A 19,299-nucleotide genomic window follows, 5' to 3' on the forward strand; every position below is an offset into this window, starting at 1 on the left:
GTAGTTATGAGTACTTATGTCTGGGTCTTCTATTGTATTCCATTGATCTATATGTCTCTTCTGTGTTGATACCATATTGATTTTATATTAAAGTTCTATAATATTTCTGGAATTGTCTGAAAAAAGTCTGGAATTTATTCCCCCCAGAATTATTCTTTTCTGGTAAGGATTGCTTTGTCTATTCACGATCTTGTCTGGTTCCATAAGAACTTTAGGATTTTTTTTTCTATTTCTGTGAGGAATGTTGCAGATAGGATTGCATTAAGTCTGTAAATGGTCTTTGGTGGGAAAGCCATTTTCATAACCTTAACTCTACCCATCCATGAACACATGATGTCTTCCCATTTTTTACTTTTAAATGGCTGGTGTGGGTGGTCTAAATGACTCCCTAATAATACAGATTATCAATGTGGCCTCTGTTTGCCATCCAGAGAATGAGGGTGAACCCCGATTGCTGAAGACACCACACACTTAAACACACGTGTTGGGAGACTCCAGCTGGTCCTGACTCCAAAGCTCCTTCCCCATGGTCCAGCTGTCATGGTTCCAGGAAGTATTGTGTAAGGTGCCAAAAGAGGAAAATAACCGAATACTTCTACCATATGCAACACCTATGAACCACAACAATTACCAGCATGGCAAGATATTTACAAAGGTGCAAGACTTGGCATTCACAAGTCATCTGCAAGCAACAGCTGTCTAAATGGACTTAGGGCTCACCCTACAGGAGGGAAACCTAGCCAGGCTCTTGGTCTAGTGAGGTCATGGGATGCCTCGGAGAATAATCCACTACCACCACTTTTCTGGACCAGCATGATTCCTTACCACAGTTTCGATCCTATCCTTATGACCCCAGATAAGAGTGGCTGCCACCTTTCATCAGAGAAACCTCTTCTCACGGCAAATGGGATTGTCACTGAAAAACCACAAGTCCGGAGATCAGTGGATTGGTGGAGAACGCATCTATATCACAGCTCCTGACTCTATATTGAGGGGACATTCTGGGAGAGAGGGTGGAGAGGTGGGGGGAGCCCGCATGCCCATGGTCTGCCCCTAATTCTTCTCTCTCAGAAATGGCTGCGCAAACAAGGCTAGAAGAATGGCAGCACCAGTGGACATGGTAGTGTGGAAGGGGGAGACTTTCATGGAGTGACTAGTGCCTACTGGGAGAGGGGAGTTAGCGTCTCTCAGGGCTGAGACCCAGGTTGGCGGTCCACTGCAGAGCGGTCAGCCTTGAAACCGTATACACTCATACAATGAAAACAGACCTAAAAGTTATATTTATAGCATGTTAGTATTATATATACCATAATACATACATACACACAATACATATATTTAATACTAATATACAATATATTAGTGCACACATACACTTAAGAAAAAGGGACTTTCAACTTGAGAATAGGGGCATGGGAGAAGTTTGAGGGGGGGAAGGGCTGAAGGAAGGAAAGAGAGGCGGTATGATATAATCCTATTTCAATTAAATAAAAATTATGAAATTTGAAGTGTTGCACAAGTGTAACATCATGTCACCACTTCTATGAATTATTAAAATATTACCATTTGTACTGCTAAAAGCCCCACCGTTGGCAACACTATACGAAGCCAGTGTCTCCATTACAGCATATGATATGATGAGTGTTTCACAAAAGTAAAATCATGAACAGAGCAAGTGACTGGGGTGGTGAGGGTTAGGCATGAGAAGACAACGTGAGAAAGAATTAGAGAATTTCTAGAACCGATGGCCAAGCCTCAGGAAGCACTAGTTTGAATAAACAGATCCCATTTGAACACAGATGCCTACAGGAGGCAGGTGGATCAAGTTCTCCAGAAGGTCCAGACGCAGGTCCCGCAGAAGCAGGGCCATCCCAGAGCCCTCAGCTGACATCCTGGGATGAGCACTGTACTGGCCCTGCTGCCTAACACAAGCTGTCTTTCTTTTTCTTTTCTGAGTCAAGGTCTTACCATGTAGCCCTGGAATTCACTACGTACAAAAGAGGCTGCACTCAAACTCACAGCGACCTGCTTACCTCTGCCGCCCTCCCAAGTGCTGGGATTAGAAGCGTGTGCCACTATCAATTTTTAAAGAAAAAATTCCTGCAAGTGCTGCCATTATCCAACTAGGATTATCCAAATTATGAATAAAACTATAAACAGGTGCAACCGTTAAAGCTCACCAACTTCGTGGGATGAGAAGACAGCTCAACTGGTAAAGTACTTGTTACACAAAATGAGGACCCAGCTCAGTCCCACACCCACTGGGGGAAAAACAGGCATGGTGACACATGACCAGGTGTGACTTATGAGCCAGACAGACACATACACACACACACACACACACACACACACACACACACACACACACACACACCCCGCTGTATACACACAAACACGCAGAGCAACTGCACACACACACAACTGTGAATGTACAAACACACACAACTATGTATATACAAATACACACACACAATTGCATATAGATATGCACCTGCATATACACCAATCACGTATACTCACAATAATGCACGCATAATTGTACACACATTCAACTGCGTACACACACACACACACACACACACACTTCTATGATTAACAGATAGTCAGATGATATAGCTTCAGTGGGGCTTTTTTGGGGGGGCTACTCCTCTAGGATCCTCAAAACCAAGAAAACCCTCAGATGACCCTCAGAATACATGATAACCCTTTTCTACCTCACATAATATCCACCATAATGTAAACACCATGCAAATGGCTGATAGAAACTATTGTTCAGAGACTGAAGTGCAGGAAATGTTTGTACACATTTACCACGGATATAATTTTTATCTGAATGTTTAGGATCCAAGGCTTCTTAACTGACACTATCAAAAGCATTAAGTGACTCCATCCAACTCCATGGCCTCTCCTCCTCCCAGCACACCATTCAACCAAGGCCTCGTGCCCACGGTGAAGAGCACTGGGCAATGTCTACAAAGCATTTCCTGCTCACAAGCCACTGTGTGTGGTAAGGGATTCTCTCATGAATGCTACGTTTTGCGGCCCATCAGCCTTCTTCTACATAACTTTCAGAATGGCTTTGACACAGTCGAGACTTTGTAATTCAAGAGTCCAGGAATACACACAGTCTGCAAATCTCTCTCTCTTACAAACTCCCAGTCACTGGCCAGAAGCCACGCCTCACACACCCATCAATAAACACAGCTTTCAAACTCTATGAGAGAATCCGTCACTCCGTGGCACTGCCCTTGGGTGATGAGAACATTAGCTGCAAACATAAAACAGAGGTACCAGAAGAAGTGCCCGACCATTAGCAGACATCAGTGATGTAGCTGGCCTCTGTGAGCCCTAGGGACCATTGCAGTACCATGTGGGACCCAGAGCAAGATGTAAATCACAAACAGGAAGACAGGTAGAGACAATTGAGAGAGAGTAGGTCTTGAGGTCACAGGCGCTAATGTTCACTGTTAACTTATGATTTACCTTTAGGAGTATTTTTATTTTTATCCCCACGCGGAATACAGGTAGCACTGTAAAAACACACAATCCAGCTGTAGGATCCAACACTGATGTCAGCACCAGGAGAAACCACAATCACAAGTGGAATGCCGCCAGGTACTCACCAGCACACTTGGTTCTCGTCCTCAGAGCTGGCCCAGGGGACCCGGTGCCGCCTTCCCCCGGCCTGGTGAGGAGCACGCTGATCTCATACTCCGTGTCTGGGTCAAGGTGCCCAATTTTGTAACTCGTGGAGTCCACCGGCTGCCTGTCGTTCCAGCTCCCACTGGCTGTGCAGTACTCGACCTCGCGGGCCACGATGGGTCCATCCCCGTTGATGGAGTTCGCATTGAGCTGTATCCACAGATAGGTGGCTCCAACGGAGGCCAGCTGGGGTGGGGCGATGGGAACCGGTGGCTCTGAAAGCACACCAGAGAGCGGCCTTTTAGTTGCTTTGGTATTTGGTGGAAACACGCACCCACGATGACAGAGCAGACGATATTAAAGGCTCACCATTGAACTGATGAGAGGGACTTTGTGCTGTTAAATAGGCATATGCAGAGAGTGTTAATGATTTAAACAACATTCAAACCTTATGGCTCAGTGTTTACAAGTATTTATTACTCCTCTTACAGCCAACCTGGATTTGATCTCCGGTACTCACATGGTTGCTCACAACCATCTATGATACCAGTTCCAAGAGATCTGGGGACCTAATGCCTTCTGATCGTCCATGGTGTACATATACACATGTGAGAAAAAAAAAAAACACTAACACACATAAAATAAATAAATAAAAACAAAGCTAACCTGAGCTGGACACCTGTATTCTCAGCTGCTTGGGAAAGAGGCAGGAGGCTCACTTGAACCTCAATGTTCGAGAACAAGACACTGTCTCGAGGGAGAAATGGAACAAAAGAGAGGCGAGGATGTGGCTCAGTTGGTGGAGAGGCTTCCTAACACACAAGAGGCCCTGGGTTTGAACCCTAGCATGTCGCACAGTGGGCATAGTGGTGCACATCTGGAATTTCGGCACTCTGAAGCCACAGGCTAGAGGATCAGAAGCTGAAAGCAATCTTCAGAGTTATGAGCGAGTTTGAAGTTAGCCTGGACTACGTGAGTTACCATCTTAAAAAACAAAATCCCCAAAACAACGAAGACAAACCCTACCTAACTTGTTCAAGTAAGTGTGCCTACAATCTGCCTTGGAACACAATGTCTACAAATATTTTATATCGAAGGTTTTTTTCTTCCTGTCACTAAAGTCACCACTGCAACCCTCCTGAGAAGCAGATATTAAACAGCAGGGCAGCTCCATCGCTGGCCTTCTCACTGGAGCGCTTTTCAACATCATCAAAGGCATCAGAGTTTTCCACATCATTAAACTGAGTTGGCACATGCCTGTAATCCCAGCATGTGGAATTGGTGGGGGCAGGGGGGACAGTAGGCCAAGACTAGTCATAGCTACTTAGGGAGCTCAAAGCCAAATTTGCTTCTGTTTATATTCCCAATTGTTTCAAAACAAGGAAGAAAGGATGGTTCCTCTCTTCAAGATCCACTTGTGACATGACTCATTTTTGCCCAAAGATGTCACGATAATGTCAAGGGAGGCATTGAGCATTAAGGCCCACTGCTGTTGTCCATAAGGTCCATAAGGCTTTACTAAAGCCATAGCAGCGAAGGAGGCTCTGAACCAAAGGACACACCACACCCAGCTTGATAAAGGTCAAATAAATCAATAGCAAACACTCCCCGTAACTGGAGAGTCTCCTGCACTGGGCTGGCTATTTTCATCTTTGTCTAAAAAGGGGAAGGCTGGCCATCTTACCTATAAATCATCTTTCACCTTATTAGTTAGATGCTAGTTGAATGACCCTCTGGGCACCCAATGAAGGAATTCTGCATGTCATCAACACTGTAAATGGTACCCACATGATGGATGACGTTATGTAAAACATTACATATATGTCATCTGAGAAAACCATGAGATCTAGTGGGTGTTTTCTAAAGGTACTTTGTGTCTTCTTAGTCCTCTTCTTGTTACTTCCCTGTTTCACTTACTGTGCTACTACTGAAATACAGGCGGGCGCTTATGCTGATTTTCCTGCTACAATTTCCCTTGCCATCTGAGAGGGCAGACATGACCAATCAATCTCAGCTTTGTTTCCCACTTAATGAGACCTGACCCATAGGAAAGCTAGTATCATCTGAGGCCTGTGCCTGTGATAGCAGCAGGTGATCCCACTCCACCAACCCCACCCCTCCCCCTCACCACTACCAAAAAAACTAGCGTCAGTTCTCTGCTCTTTCTGTAAAGATGGCGTGTCCTTGATTGTCTCCATATTTGAAATATGACAAATGTCACATTGACTATAAATTATCTCATTAGAACAGGTCATACTAAGACATATTTTGACTGTGTTTTATTTAAGGGACTGCAAATGTGACATAAACATACTAAAACATTTTTTCATTGTTTAGTCAACGGCAGCTTTGTGGTTTAAACAGTTCTCACTTAACTTACAATTAATTTGTAACAACAGGCAATTCCTTAAATAAGACATGTAATGTGATTAAAAAAAAAAAAAAAAAAAAAAAAACAAAACAAAACCAAAAAACATAGTACAGCCAGTCTGTCTTCAGTTAGGAAAGAGCTCTAATCTAATGTTGCGGCCATGACAAAAAGTAGGCTAGGATGAAAGAGCAGCCAGCTACCATCAAGGATTGTGAGTTCCCTTTCTAGCCATAGCTGGGGACAAGGTCACAGGGACAAGGGTCCAGTTGCTCACTTAGGATATTCTTACTAATATTTGAGCATAGAGATGACTTCAGCAAGGCTCTTGTCCAGAGAGCATTTTTTGATTCATTCACCATTGCTGAGAGCTAGCCATGGCCTAAATCAGATGGAACCTTCACCTGGGACCCACAGGCAGCTGGGGCAGACATTCAAGAGAACCATCATGAAAATAAGTCATTTGAATTTTGAAAAAAAAAATCATAGAAGAGGGAGGGAGGGAGGGTGGGAGGGATGGCTAGAGAAAGAGAGGAATTTCAGTCTATATTTTTTGTTTTGAGACAATGTCTTGATAAGTTGCCCAGGCAAGCCTTGAACTTGTGATCCACCACCATGAGCCTCCAGAATAACTGGAATGCAGGTCTTTGCCACTAGAGCAGACTAAAATACTTCATAATACACGTAAAAAGATACCACCAAATTAATTGTCAGTCAAACCAGGCATGAGAACTTATGGATCTGAACACATCACTTAGCTTCAACACCTACGCCTGAGAATGACTGACACATAGATGCCAATATCATATTTAGTTAGATAGAACTTATATGTGAAATAGATATTTCACCCAAGTCCAAGACACTGTGTACAGCACATGGGATATTTTCTAAAGCCATGAATGGACCTGGGCACTACTTAAAAAGCTGATCTCCTGCTAGCTTATCTTCTTAAGGGGGTTTATAGACTCTTCAGACCTTCGTCTCCCTATTTGTAAGACATTAGCACCCCAAAGATTACAGGGTATCCAGCTGTACATGAGGATTACTGTGCACTTTAATGTAACATTTCTCAAAAAAGTAACATCATTAAGGTAGTGGAACCCAGTGTATTATCCCCAATATATGTGCCTGACCTGGTGGCAAAGGCTTGCACCCCAGGTACTAGAGAGGCAGAAGAGGATCAATTGCAGATTCAAATCTAGTCTGAGCAACTTTAGTATATATGGGAACAAGGATAGAGACACATAAGCAAAACCATATATCAGAGGACCACACAGCAGCTGTCACTAGCCTTGGCACTGTGCAGAGATACAAAGGAGTTGGAGCCCACCTGTCAATCAGCCAGGGGCCCCATGCTGTCGGAGCCCACCCTGTCAATCAGCCAGGGACCCCATGCTGTCAGAGCCCACCCTGTCAATCAGCCAGGGGCCCCATGCTGTCGGAGCCCACCCTGTCAATCAGCCAGGGGCCCCATGCTGTCAGAGCCCACCCTGTCAATCAGCCAGGGACCCCATGCTGTTGGAGCCTACCTTGTCAATCAGCCAGGGACCCCATGCTGTTGGAGCCTACCTTGTCAATCAGCCAGGGACCCCATGCTGTTGGAGCCCACCCTGTCAATCAGCCAGGGACCCCATGCTGTTGGAGCCCACCCTGTCAATCAGCCAGGGACCCCATGCTGTTGGAGCCCACCCTGTCAATCAGCCAGGGACCCCATGCTGTTGGAGCCTACCTTGTCAATCAGCCAGGGGCCCCATGCTGTTGGAGCCTACCTTGTCAATCAGCCAGGGACCCCATGCTGTTGGAGCCTACCCTGTCAATCAGCCAGGGACCCCATGCTGTTGGAGCCTACCTTGTCAATCAGCCAGGGGCCCCATGATATCAGAGCCCACCCTGTCAATCGGCCAGGGGCCCCATACTGTCAGAGCCCACCCTGTCAATCAGCCAGGGGCCCCATGCTGTTGGAGCCCACCCTGTCAATCAGCCAGGGACCCCATGCTGTTGGAGCCTACCTTGTCAATCAGCCAGGGGCCCCATGATATCAGAGCCCACCCTGTCAATTGGCCAGGGGCCCCATACTGTCAGAGCCCACCTTGTCAATCAGCCAGGGGCCCCATACTGTCAGAGCCCACCCTGTCAATCAGCCAGGGGCCTCATGCTGTCCTCGGACAGGAAGACGCGGTGCAAAAATGGAACAAAAACTCGTTCATTCATTTTGCCTATGCGATTTCTGGCAGACTAGAGTCTTCTATGTTACTTGTTGTAGCTCCAACAAGTTAACTTTCTCAAGGGGGAGCTTTAAAAAAAAAAAAAAAGGTGCCACATTTGCAGGATGCGTTCACCACGTGGGCCCTGGCCAATCAGGGATTCAGGGCAGCAACTGTAACTCAGACAAGGGAGGTATCTCAGAGACGTGCACCAAGATGGAAGTTAACTAATAGTGAAAGGAAGAGTATTTGGAACAGAGAGAGGTGGGGGAGATGGAGGAAAGGGGGAAGAGGAGGAGAAGAAGGGGGGTCCTCTTCTGGGAGCACCCAGGCTGTTTCATCCATGAGAAGTCTGTTTTCCTCTCTCTCAGTCTTTGACTCTCCAAAGCCTTCCGCGGGGCATAGGGCAGGGGCTGTGTAACCCTGTTGAACTTCAGTCCTGCTACGAATCTTAAGCTTGAGCTAAAAAATTCACCCACAGCCCAATTCAATTTCACTGCACATAAAAATGCACTGTGGCAAATCGTACAACTCAAGTAAATATTGAGTGTGTCCTTCCTTCTGCTGCACATTCACCAGTGCTGTGGTAAGTGACTGTCAAGGTGGAGTCACTGACAGGCCAGCATCTTGTCTCCCAAGGCAAGCCAGAGCAGACAGGAACTCCAGCAGCCTGGAGCAGGATTTCCTCCAAGCTCCCTACAGCTCTTATGATGGAGGCTGTGCCTGGCCATTTGGGTTCAATACAGATGTGGCAGAAGGATGGGTTGGGGGCTAAATAAATGACCTGGCTTTTATAGTTTTGAAATTTGGAAGTAGGGTTCTGTTGTACATTCCCGAGTGAAAATTATGGATACTAGCTCAGGTAGCTCAGGCAAGAGGAACACCCCTGTGCACCTCTCCATCAGGGCTGATACCTACCTACCATCAGCTTGCTGTGGATACACATGTGTGCTCTGTCTCTCTCCCTCCCTCCCTCCCTCCTTCCCTCCCTCCCTCCCCCCTCTCTCCCTCAAGATTTATTTCTTTATTACTATGCATACAATGTTCTGCCTGCATGCACACCTTCAGACCAGAAGAGGGCACCGGATCTCATTATAGATGGTTGTGAGCCACCATGTGGTTGCTGGGACTTGAACTCAGGACCTTTGGGACTCTTAACCTCTGAGCCATCTCTCCAGCCCACATGTGCTCTCTTTGAGCTTCCCGTCGGCCCTATCTTTATTCTACCTGTTTTATACTCAAGTCAAGTCAAGGCAGTGGAGCGAGGTAGTGTGTTCATAGCCCATGTCCACTTGGCTTGTGCTGAGGTGCAAAACCTGTTCTCTCTGAAGCTGGCTGCAAACAGAAATTTGCTGCAAATGGACCTTAGCTTGGTGGACACCTTGATGCAAGCAAGTTTGCTAACTTTACCCGAGGAATGCCAAGCAAACTTGTAAATATAAGGCATAGCCTTGGGGAAGTGGCGTGGTGGCATCACATGTGAATCTCATGTTCCATTCCTACCACTGAAGTATTGAAAACTAAAGTAGGTGAAACAAGACACGATTTGTCTCCCCCAAGAAAAACAGGGGCGGCCTGTCACAAGTTGTCTAAAATGGCAGCATGGTGCGCATTCAAGTTCAAATTATTCCACCTGGCACCAAAAATTACATTGGTATCTTGATGGAATAAACTCTTCTGCTCACAAAAGATGCATTAAATGGGCTAAAAGAAAATTATTCCCCTTCTGCTTTCTCCTACCGTCTTGAATATAATGACTCAATTTCTCAGCCACACGGAATACAGTAACAGAGCATAACTGGGACCTTAAGAATGCTAAGACACTATTACCAACACAGCATCCGTGATATAACAGGGCTTTTTATACAGATACTGCTGCTCCATTTTATTAACTGCCTCGATATCATAAACACCCCGCCTGGTGAATATTTGCATTTTAAGTGATTTTCTATCAGGGAAAAAAAATTCGTTCCTTAAAAAAAAATGTATAGGTTGTAATTGGTAAACACAGAGCTGGCAAAAGCTCTGGCTGAGAGCATAGCCACTGCTCTGTGTGCTACTAAACCAACACCAATCACATACATTTTTCAAAAACATTGCTCACATGCAAAATCTGTACTTAAAATGCAATCCATCTGCATAGCCTATCACCAAACTACTGTTCAGGAACAGACAGGGTAAGTTTGAGCATAAACAAATACGGAGCAAACAACGATGAAAGCATGTCTACTTATTAAAGCGGCGGTTTGAGCGTATAAAAACACATTAAATACCTTTAACTACCAACTCTGCATAGTTTGATATGCCGACACCTCCTTCTGTGCGGATCATGCAGCGATACTTCCCGGCGTCCCGCTTGGTCGTGTTCACAACACTAAATGAGGCTATGAATCTTCTGGAACTAGTCACCTTTATTTCCTTCAATGGAGCATCTCGGACACCAATGCCCTGTATCAGTGAGGGTAGAAAGGACAGAAGGAAGCAATATCAGCTGTCACATCAAGACAGTCAGACACCTGACGGTGATTACCAATGTCACATTCATACAAATCTTGGTTCAATTGTTTATCCCCAGAGGCAGCTGTTCCCTAAGAAACAGCAATTCTGTCCTGACCAACAGAATGAAGATTGAGGGCTCCAAATTAAGTGTGAAGAAATGTGTTGTTTGTCCTCCTCAAATATATTAAGTTAAATGAGCTGAATAGGAAAGAAAAATAGACAAAAACTCTTCACTTTGCTTTCTACAAACATTTGGTTCTTTCTAACACCTTATCCTATATTTTTATTTTTTGTTAGAAGACAAAATTACATTATCAATCACCCTATTGCTAACCGCAGTTTCTAGAACCAACAAACAATTGCCAAGAGTAACATTAAAATTGACTTTAGGCATGACCATCACCATGCCTGCAGTGACCAGACCCAGAGGACTCATCCAAGTTCTATGACATTTCTCCCACATGCACAAAACCCACAGGAATGGATGCTTGATAAATATCTCAATCCGAAATGTAATGAGTGAGACATCACTCTGTATGCCCTATGCTCCCCAGTGTCCATAGGCTGGTTCTACTGTGGAGAAGTTTTGTATTTATTACACCTGTAATAAATACATCAAGTTAGTCTTTTCTTTGCACACACTTGGAAATCCAGTCACTGTAAGAGATGAAAGCCAAAAAGGACATTAATAAATTCAGTTCTGTGTTTTTAATAAGTCTTGGGAAACTATCTTTTCGGTGCTGTTTAGATTTGTATGAAACAACAGACCAAGGTCAAGAGTTAAGTATGATACCAAGACCTACATCCATTATTCATCCAAAAGTGATGCTTGGGGTGCCAAGCTCTGCTGTGTACTCTATCAGGCACCCCAGGGTCAAAATGCCAAACCACTGGTAGACAGCCACAAATGGTGGCCTGGGAGGTGAAGGGGAAGAAGGTTGGCAGAAGTCAAAGAGCAAATAAACTGCAGATACTCTAGACAAGAGAGGTTGCTGTGAGGAGGGGATCTGTGCATGGAGGCTAAATCAGAAAGTAGCCAGACAAAGGAGAGTTGAGGGAAGACCAACGTAGACACACAGACTGCAAGGAAGCTAACTATGGTAAGAAAAACTGTCTGCAGTGAAGGTAGCAAATGGAACTCGGATTCCAAAGCTACATTAAAATGTTTTCATTAACTGCCATAAAAATACAAGGCTACACAATAATAAAGCCCACCTGCGTGGTTCAATCACGTATACCACACAAACAAACAAAAAAGCATTTATCTGTAATACTCTGGGGCAGTCAATCTTAAGCTATGAGCTTGAGGGTTAGCCTAACTCAGGGGTGAAAAGAGATGATTCAATTCACTGCCAGGGCTACTGTGAGACAGGAAAAAAAAAAAAAATGTCTGCAAGGACACTGACATAATGATTGGTATTACACATTCCCATCTGGGCTTTGGACAAAATGAGAGTGAATTCCAGGAGAGTGGCACACAGGCTGTCAGGACCCCACCTTTGTTTCTGATACCCTGGTGACTGCAGCTGCAGTGTGCAGAAACAATGGGCTTGCTGACGCTGAAGCACGGAACGAAGCAGACTCACTCACCCAGTCACTAGGAAAGCACAAGGCCCCACATGTTAGGTGCTGCTGAAAGGCACACAGGATGGAGGCACAGTGCTCCCCAGCTGTTAGCTCCCAAGAGAAGGGGCTGAGCTACATGCTCTGTGCTTCCTTCCAGGAAGCTCCTGCTTGGACAGGGAGAGAGCAGTCAGGAGTGCTGCACTAGCAGAGTTCCTGACACTTGGAAGGAAACATCAGGAGTGGGAAAGAAGGGTTCCACCCACATTATTTTGGGCATTAACAACAAAAGCAGCTTTATTTATAGCTTTAAAAGTAACAAATAAAAGCATAAACCCTCGTGTATCTAGATCTGTGTGTTTTAGTAAACTGAAAACTTTGATTTAATAAATAGCACAAAAATGAGGGGAGGGGGGAGAGAGAGAGAGACAGAAACAGAGAGAGAGAAAGAGAGAGAGAGAAAGAGAGAGAGAGAGAGACAGAGAGAGACAGAGACACAGAGAGAGACAGAGACAGAGAGAGAGAGACAGAAACAGAGAGAGAGAGAGAGAGAGAGAGAGAGAGAGAGAGAGAGAGAGAGAGAGAGAGAGAGAATATGAGAGCACATTAGCAATACATACAGGGATTCCATACACTTAATCTCTGGTAACCTCATGATCATTTTTTTTTTCTAATAGAAGAGACTGTATAGTTAGAGCCATTTAAAATTGGAATGTTTCATTTTTAAGTTGAAAAAAAAAAATCTAGCCTCTTGTTGATGATCAAAAGAGTAAACCCTACTGAAAGACCATGTTTTGGAAAGCATTTGTTTTATTGACTAACAGTGGACAACAAAAGGCCAGGGGGTTATCTGTTGTCTTATTTACTTCAGTATATGCCCACAAGAATAAATGTCTGTAAAACATTTTATATACTTATTTGTCACTTCAACAACAATGCCGTAACACTTTCCATCGCAGACGTGCACACTGATCCCTGACTATAGCTCAAGGCTGTGCTGTGGGCTCCAAGGGAAGGACCTGCCTTCTGTATTCACATTTCTGCTGGAGAATCACATCACTGTAACCTCAGTCCTTTTGACTTAAGGATATTTCAGAGGTTCTGGGTGCCTCTTGGCTAACAGTCTCACCCAACTCATCAGGAATGTGGGGCCTATACTTCTATATTCTGCTTCCAGAATATAAAAATGTAATCCTTCCTTGGCCAGGCATTGTGGCATATGCCTATAATCCCAGCACTGTGGGTGGCAGAGGCAGGCAGATCTCTGGTAGTTTGAGGCCAACCTGGTCTACAAAGTGAGTTCAGGACAGCCAAGGCAGAGAAACCCTGTCTTGAAAAAGCAGGACAGCAAAGGCCACACAGAGAAACCCTGTCTCAAAAAAAAAAAAAAAAAAAAAAAAAAAAAAAAAAAAAAAAAAGCCAAAAAAGAAAAAAAAATTGTATTCCCTTCAATGCTAGAAGAAAGTTTTCAGATGTGGTGAAAATAACGGTTTAGAGACAAAAGAGATGGTGGTTTCTCTGTGTATTCTGTGGCTGCCACAGGGTCCTCACAGGAGGATAGCAGATAGCCAGGTGTGGAGGACGAGGGTGTGGAGGAAGAGACCGTGAAGAGCAGGGGTGCAGTAGGATGGTGTGATTTGAAGATGTCACAGGGCACTGGGGACAAGAAGTGAAGAAAGAAGAAAAAAGGGCAAAGCCCAGGTCACCCCTGGACTCCCAGAAAAAAATCACGCTTGATGCCACTGTACGCTGAGGCCTTCTGATCCCTGGAAGTGCACGATGACAACGCCCAGGCATTGCTGGACATTTGTTACAGTAGCAATAAGGGAGTAAGGAAGTACCACGTGGCGTTGATGATATGTAGACACTGTGACCTTAAGTTTTCAGGGCTGCACAGCAAACATTTCTGCTCATGTTGAGTCTCTTGCAAAGGGAAGAGTTCATTCCAGAGCTAGCACCAAGGCCAACAGCAAAAGCACAGACTCGGACACATGCTTCTCCATCTCAATCAATCAATCAATCAATCAATCAAATAGGCTTGGCACAAGGGCAGACATGAACCCTCACAGGTGTCGCCCACTGATGTGCTTTGTGATTATCTGACCATTTGGCTGGGAAAGAATAGTGTTTTCAACAGTGGTAGTGGAGAAACTGGACACGCATTGGCAAAAATAAAAAATAAAAAGAAAGAAAAAAGTTGCACTCTTAGCTTTGTCACATGCAAGAGCTAAGTCAAACTAAGTGAAACGCCCAACCTCAAGAGATGATGCTCTAAATCAAGGGAAGACTTTAGCGATCTGAGGTCTGGCCCTGTTTTTCTTTCTTTCTTTAACTGAGATGCCAAAATCATAGGCACCCCAAAAACAAACAAACAAACAAACAAACAAAAAACAAAACTAACCATGACAGCGTCGCTTGGTGAGCGAAGCCATCATTGTGCAAACTTCAGAACAGACTTCACATACCCAGAACCCACACAGATGCCTGGTGGGTGTGGCACCTGTAATCCAGGGCCCAGAATTCAGGGACAGGGAAGTCCTTGTCACAACCTGGATAGCCAGCGGAGCAGAAACAGCGAGCTCTATGTGCAGTGAGAGAGCCTGCACGCATGCACGCGCGCGCACGCGCGCACACACACACACACACACGCGCGCGCGTGCGCACAAACAAAATTAACTGCAGAGAAAGTATAAGATCAGCCCATGGTATGGGAAAAAATTTATAAGTCATATAGCTGAGATTATAACACTTTACGAAATCTTACAATTCATTAAAAATGTTTAAAAAATTTCAAAAATTGGGCATAAGGCTTAGATGTTTCTCTAAGGAAGAAATTCAAATGGTCATGTGGCACTTGGAATGATGCTCAGCATCATGGGACACTAGGGAAATGAAAACCAAACCCATGACGAGGTTCAGCTCATGCCAAGTGAGGCGGCTTAGTGTTGGGTGCACGGAAAACACCACGTGCAGGAGGGAAACAGGTGGCTGGACCCCTCGCACACAGCTGCTAGGAGTGATGGGATCATTGTGGAGACACTGCCAGTCTGCAAAAAGCTAAAAGTAAAATATCACAGGACCCAGCAATTCTCCTGCCTGAATACAGAACTGAGAGAGGTTCTCAGAGCGTCGATGCTATTGGCCAAAGTAGCACCGGTCACAGTGGTCAGCATGTGGAAGCGACCTCACTTTTTACCAGTGGGAGAATTAAGGAGCCGAGTGTAATTTACACACATAATAGAACCTCATTTGGCCTAAGAAAGGGGGAAAAAAACCTCTGACGAAGGCTACACTGTGTAAGACCCTTCAAGATGTTACGTTAGGGAACTGCATTAGCCATAAAAGGCAAACACTGTATACTTCCTGGTGTGCTTTAAAAGGGCATTTAAAAGCTATATAAACTTATTAGTTAGAGATAAATGTCATTGTCACTTTAGTATATTATAGATTTTTTTCAATGTCAAGTTTTATTAAAGTAAGGTCTGAAATGATGGCCCCGCTATATAGATGGGTTTATATCTTTCTTTAAACTTTCTGTGAGGGCTGCAGACCTTTCCATACTTTATACGTTATTAGGCACCTGATGAATAAAACATACATATAATAAGAACTTTGGTTATGAGACTCCAAATATTCAACAGAATGCTTCTATTTAATTTTGAGGTACCATGTGGCTTTTATAGGATGAAATTATTTTTCCTTCTCGATAGGATTTTAATAAGAAAATTAATCTCACTTTTATTATTTTTAAAAATGGCTGTTGAGTGCTCAACCCTTAAGAGAATAGAATATCCATCATTCCTCCAAGACTGAGGGGATGTCACAGAAAAGGGAGCGGAGAGAGTGCAGGACCTGGATAGTGCGGGGAAAGCCAAGGAACGCTCAGGCAGTCCACGGGACATGATGTGACCACAGTACTCACGGTCTCCCAGCAGCCACAGTGACCAGCTCAGGGCCTGCACAGGCCTGGACTCATCGGCCGTCAGCCATGGACTGGGGAGGGGCTCATGGGGTCCTAGAGCTTCTGCACATGATGACTGTTGGGGCAACAGGGACCTTCGGTTTAACCAGTGGTGTAGCCATTGGTGACCCAGGCTCCGGTGGGAAGTTCCCGTGGCATAGCCCCAGTGAAACTCGGCAAGTCATACACAAACAAAGCCAATAAAAAGCCACGACAGTGGGATGGGGACCTGCTGGGCGGGGCTCGGTGGAATGAAAGGCGTAAGGGAAGGTGGGAGGCAAGTAGGAAGAGAATGGGGTCTATACACACATGAAATCGCCAGTGAATAAACTAACACCTACATTAAAAATAATCCCCAATTAGACGCCAAGGCATAAAACATGCTGACCTCAGACCAAGACAATGATAATCCTTGAAATTACAACTTTAGGAACTGTAAGTGCAGAGAACCGGGCGTGGTGGCGCACGCCTTTAATCCCAGGCAGAGGCAGGCAGATTTCTGTGAGTTTGAGGCCAGCCTGGTCTACAAAGCAAGTCAAGGACAGCCAGGGCTACACAGAGAAACCCTGCCTCAAAACAAAACAAAACAAAATGAAAAACAAACAAGAAAGAGTTTTCAAAATGGGAAACCTTTTCTGTGGCAGAAAAGAGTCAGAAAGTGATACTAAGATGTATACTTAGCACAGTGGGGGGGGGCGGGGTACACAAACATATTTAAATACTTATCAGATTAATTACTCATACTGATACCATTTATGCTTAAGGTATTAGCAATAACTTTATACAAGCATACATGCTTTATATACAAGTATACAGACATATATAAATGTATGTATAGATAACTTTGTACAAGTATATAAATCCCATTTTGGAACCAAATGCTAACTCAGGTTTGTAATTCAGACAAGAGTTGAGGTTGAGTCAATGGAAGAACAAAGGGAAACCAAAACCAGCACCACCACCACCCCAAACACAACAACAACAAACGAGGCATCTACAGAAGCAACAGGGTGCTAGTGGTAGCTGTGCAGTGTAGGCTGAAGCAGCAATGCATTAAGGGTCTGGAAGTGTTGGGGAAAACAACAGAAGAGGAAGTCCTGGAGGAAGGACCAGGCATAGTCAGGAATGCAGGGCACAGAGAGAAGCCAGGGAAATTGCCAGAAAGGACTGGATTGGCGTCAGGTGAAAGCCCACGCTTTGGATGGGGACATTTCTTCCTGGCCCCTGAGATTACACATTACTGAGAGACTCCTTCCTCCTTGATGCTGAACTCAGACAGATCCAACAGATGCTTTGGATTCCAGACAAGCTCCTTGCCAGATGAATGCTCTGAGGAGCATGCGAGTTTGTGTTCATGGAAGAGAGGATGAGGGAGAGAAAAAAAGGAAGAGAGCTTCGTCATCCCGCTGCACTGTGGACCAGCTGTGGAAAATGCACCCCCAGCACATCCCCCTTAGTGTGTTAGGTACCTGAGGCTGTAAGAGACAAAAATAGTTGTAGATGCAGGACAATTCCCAATGTAGCCACACCCCCGACACAAGCAGGGAAGGTCTGGCCACAGGGACAGTAAATGGTTTTCAGGGAGTGACTGAAAGGTTGGGTGAGTTGATTCCCAGAAGCCCTTTTGTCTCCAGAGTCACTTTCTCTGGCTGGAATTAACTGGAAATTGTGAAGAGCAGTGGCCTGCTCTGATCCCTGTAGCAGTTGAAGTGGCAAGCCTTCTAGGCTCCTCTCCAGGGGCCTTTTCTGTGGCAGCAATGAGCAGACAGAGAAATGTGTTAGAACCTTGGGCACTACCCAGATGTCAGGAGCTTCTGGGTAGGACCACCTTTGTCCTATTTGCACAGCTGAACAATGAAAGCCCCTCTTGGGATGGAGCTAGCAAGGTGCCCAAATGACTTCTCCTCATTTTTCTCAGTGTAAGAGGGAGGCAGCCCCACCAAACACCAGCGCCGTGTTTCTTAACACAAAGACAGCACAGTGTGCAGTGATCCTGAGAGTTCTTTGTGATACAGTCTGTCATGGAAAGACAGCCAAGACAAAGCACAGCAATCCCATGTTCAGGGCAGCCAAAGAATCACTGCTCCAACTTTTGTGAGCTTCATCAAAGACCCATAATGATGGTGCCTGAGAACAGTCTCACCGAGTTAAGTATAGCCCTTTGTGAGTCCCAGAGCATCTTAAAGTGTGCACGTGTTCCAATGTGAGCAAGCCAGGAAAAAGTACTGATGTGATTTCAATTATACTTACAACCTTCCTCAGGCAGTGGGATCACTTGAGGACTTGTAAATGAACAGTGATTTGCCACCAAAAGGAGTCGCATTAAGTCTTTCAGGAATATCTATGCTATCATCAGAGCAACGGCTGAAGAGAATTGAGGCCCAGGAAGTGAGCAGTGGCTTGAGTAAATTAATCAATCTCGGGCATTTTGGAGCTGTTCTAAGTGGTTGAGCTTAGCAGATGACAGGCAGGGCCCTTGCATAGTCACATGGGTGGGGATGAGCTACTGGGGATGTCCTGTCTCCCACTGCAGGGAGAGCTGTGGTCACCCACTTTCAATCAAGCCCTCTGCAGGACGCTGCCCGCAACCCCCTACCCCCAACCACCACTGAGGTCACTAAGGACCAGCAGCAGCGCAGGGGAAATTTCCTCCCTTTGGCTCACCTCAGCTAAACAGACCTTCATTGAATAGCTCAGCAGATCTGGCTTCTCCAGCCGGTGGCCTTTTCTGCTTGGTAATTAAGACACAGAACAGCTAAACTGCAGAGGAGTAACAAAGTCTGTCTGCATCTGCTGCTGCTGCTCCTGAGACCTTGAGCCAGGGCCACCACACCTGCCGTCCTTTCTCAGGGGAGAGCCTCAGATTTTTGAAAGTGGGATAAGTTAGTATGACCCAAGATAAGCATGAGAGAGAGATGAGAGGGAGAGAGAGAGAGAGAGAGAGAGAGAGAGAGAGAGAGAGAGAGAGAGAGAGAGAGAGAGAGAGAGAGAGAGAGAACGATTTTATGAGGGTTAGAGTTCTTAGGCCAAAGGACTGGGGCCCTGCTGGGTCGGCAGAAGAT

General features: G+C 45.2%; 1 protein-coding gene across 1 annotated transcript in view; it reads right to left on the minus strand.

Annotated features, from left to right (window-relative positions):
- The window catches only part of Ptprm (protein tyrosine phosphatase receptor type M), a 680,548-nt gene that overhangs the window by 360,364 nt on the left and 300,885 nt on the right, over nt 1–19,299 (minus strand). Inside the window, exons 6-7 of the mRNA XM_051154461.1 lie at nt 10,488–10,662; nt 3,624–3,917 (exon numbers count right to left, since the gene is read on the minus strand). Of these exons, the coding sequence (XP_051010418.1) occupies nt 3,624–3,917; nt 10,488–10,662 (469 nt within the window). The remainder of the gene's footprint in view (nt 1–3,623; nt 3,918–10,487; nt 10,663–19,299) is intronic.

Source organism: Acomys russatus, chromosome 12 (genome assembly GCF_903995435.1).
Source record: "Acomys russatus chromosome 12, mAcoRus1.1, whole genome shotgun sequence".
NCBI lineage: Eukaryota > Metazoa > Chordata > Mammalia > Rodentia > Muridae > Acomys > Acomys russatus.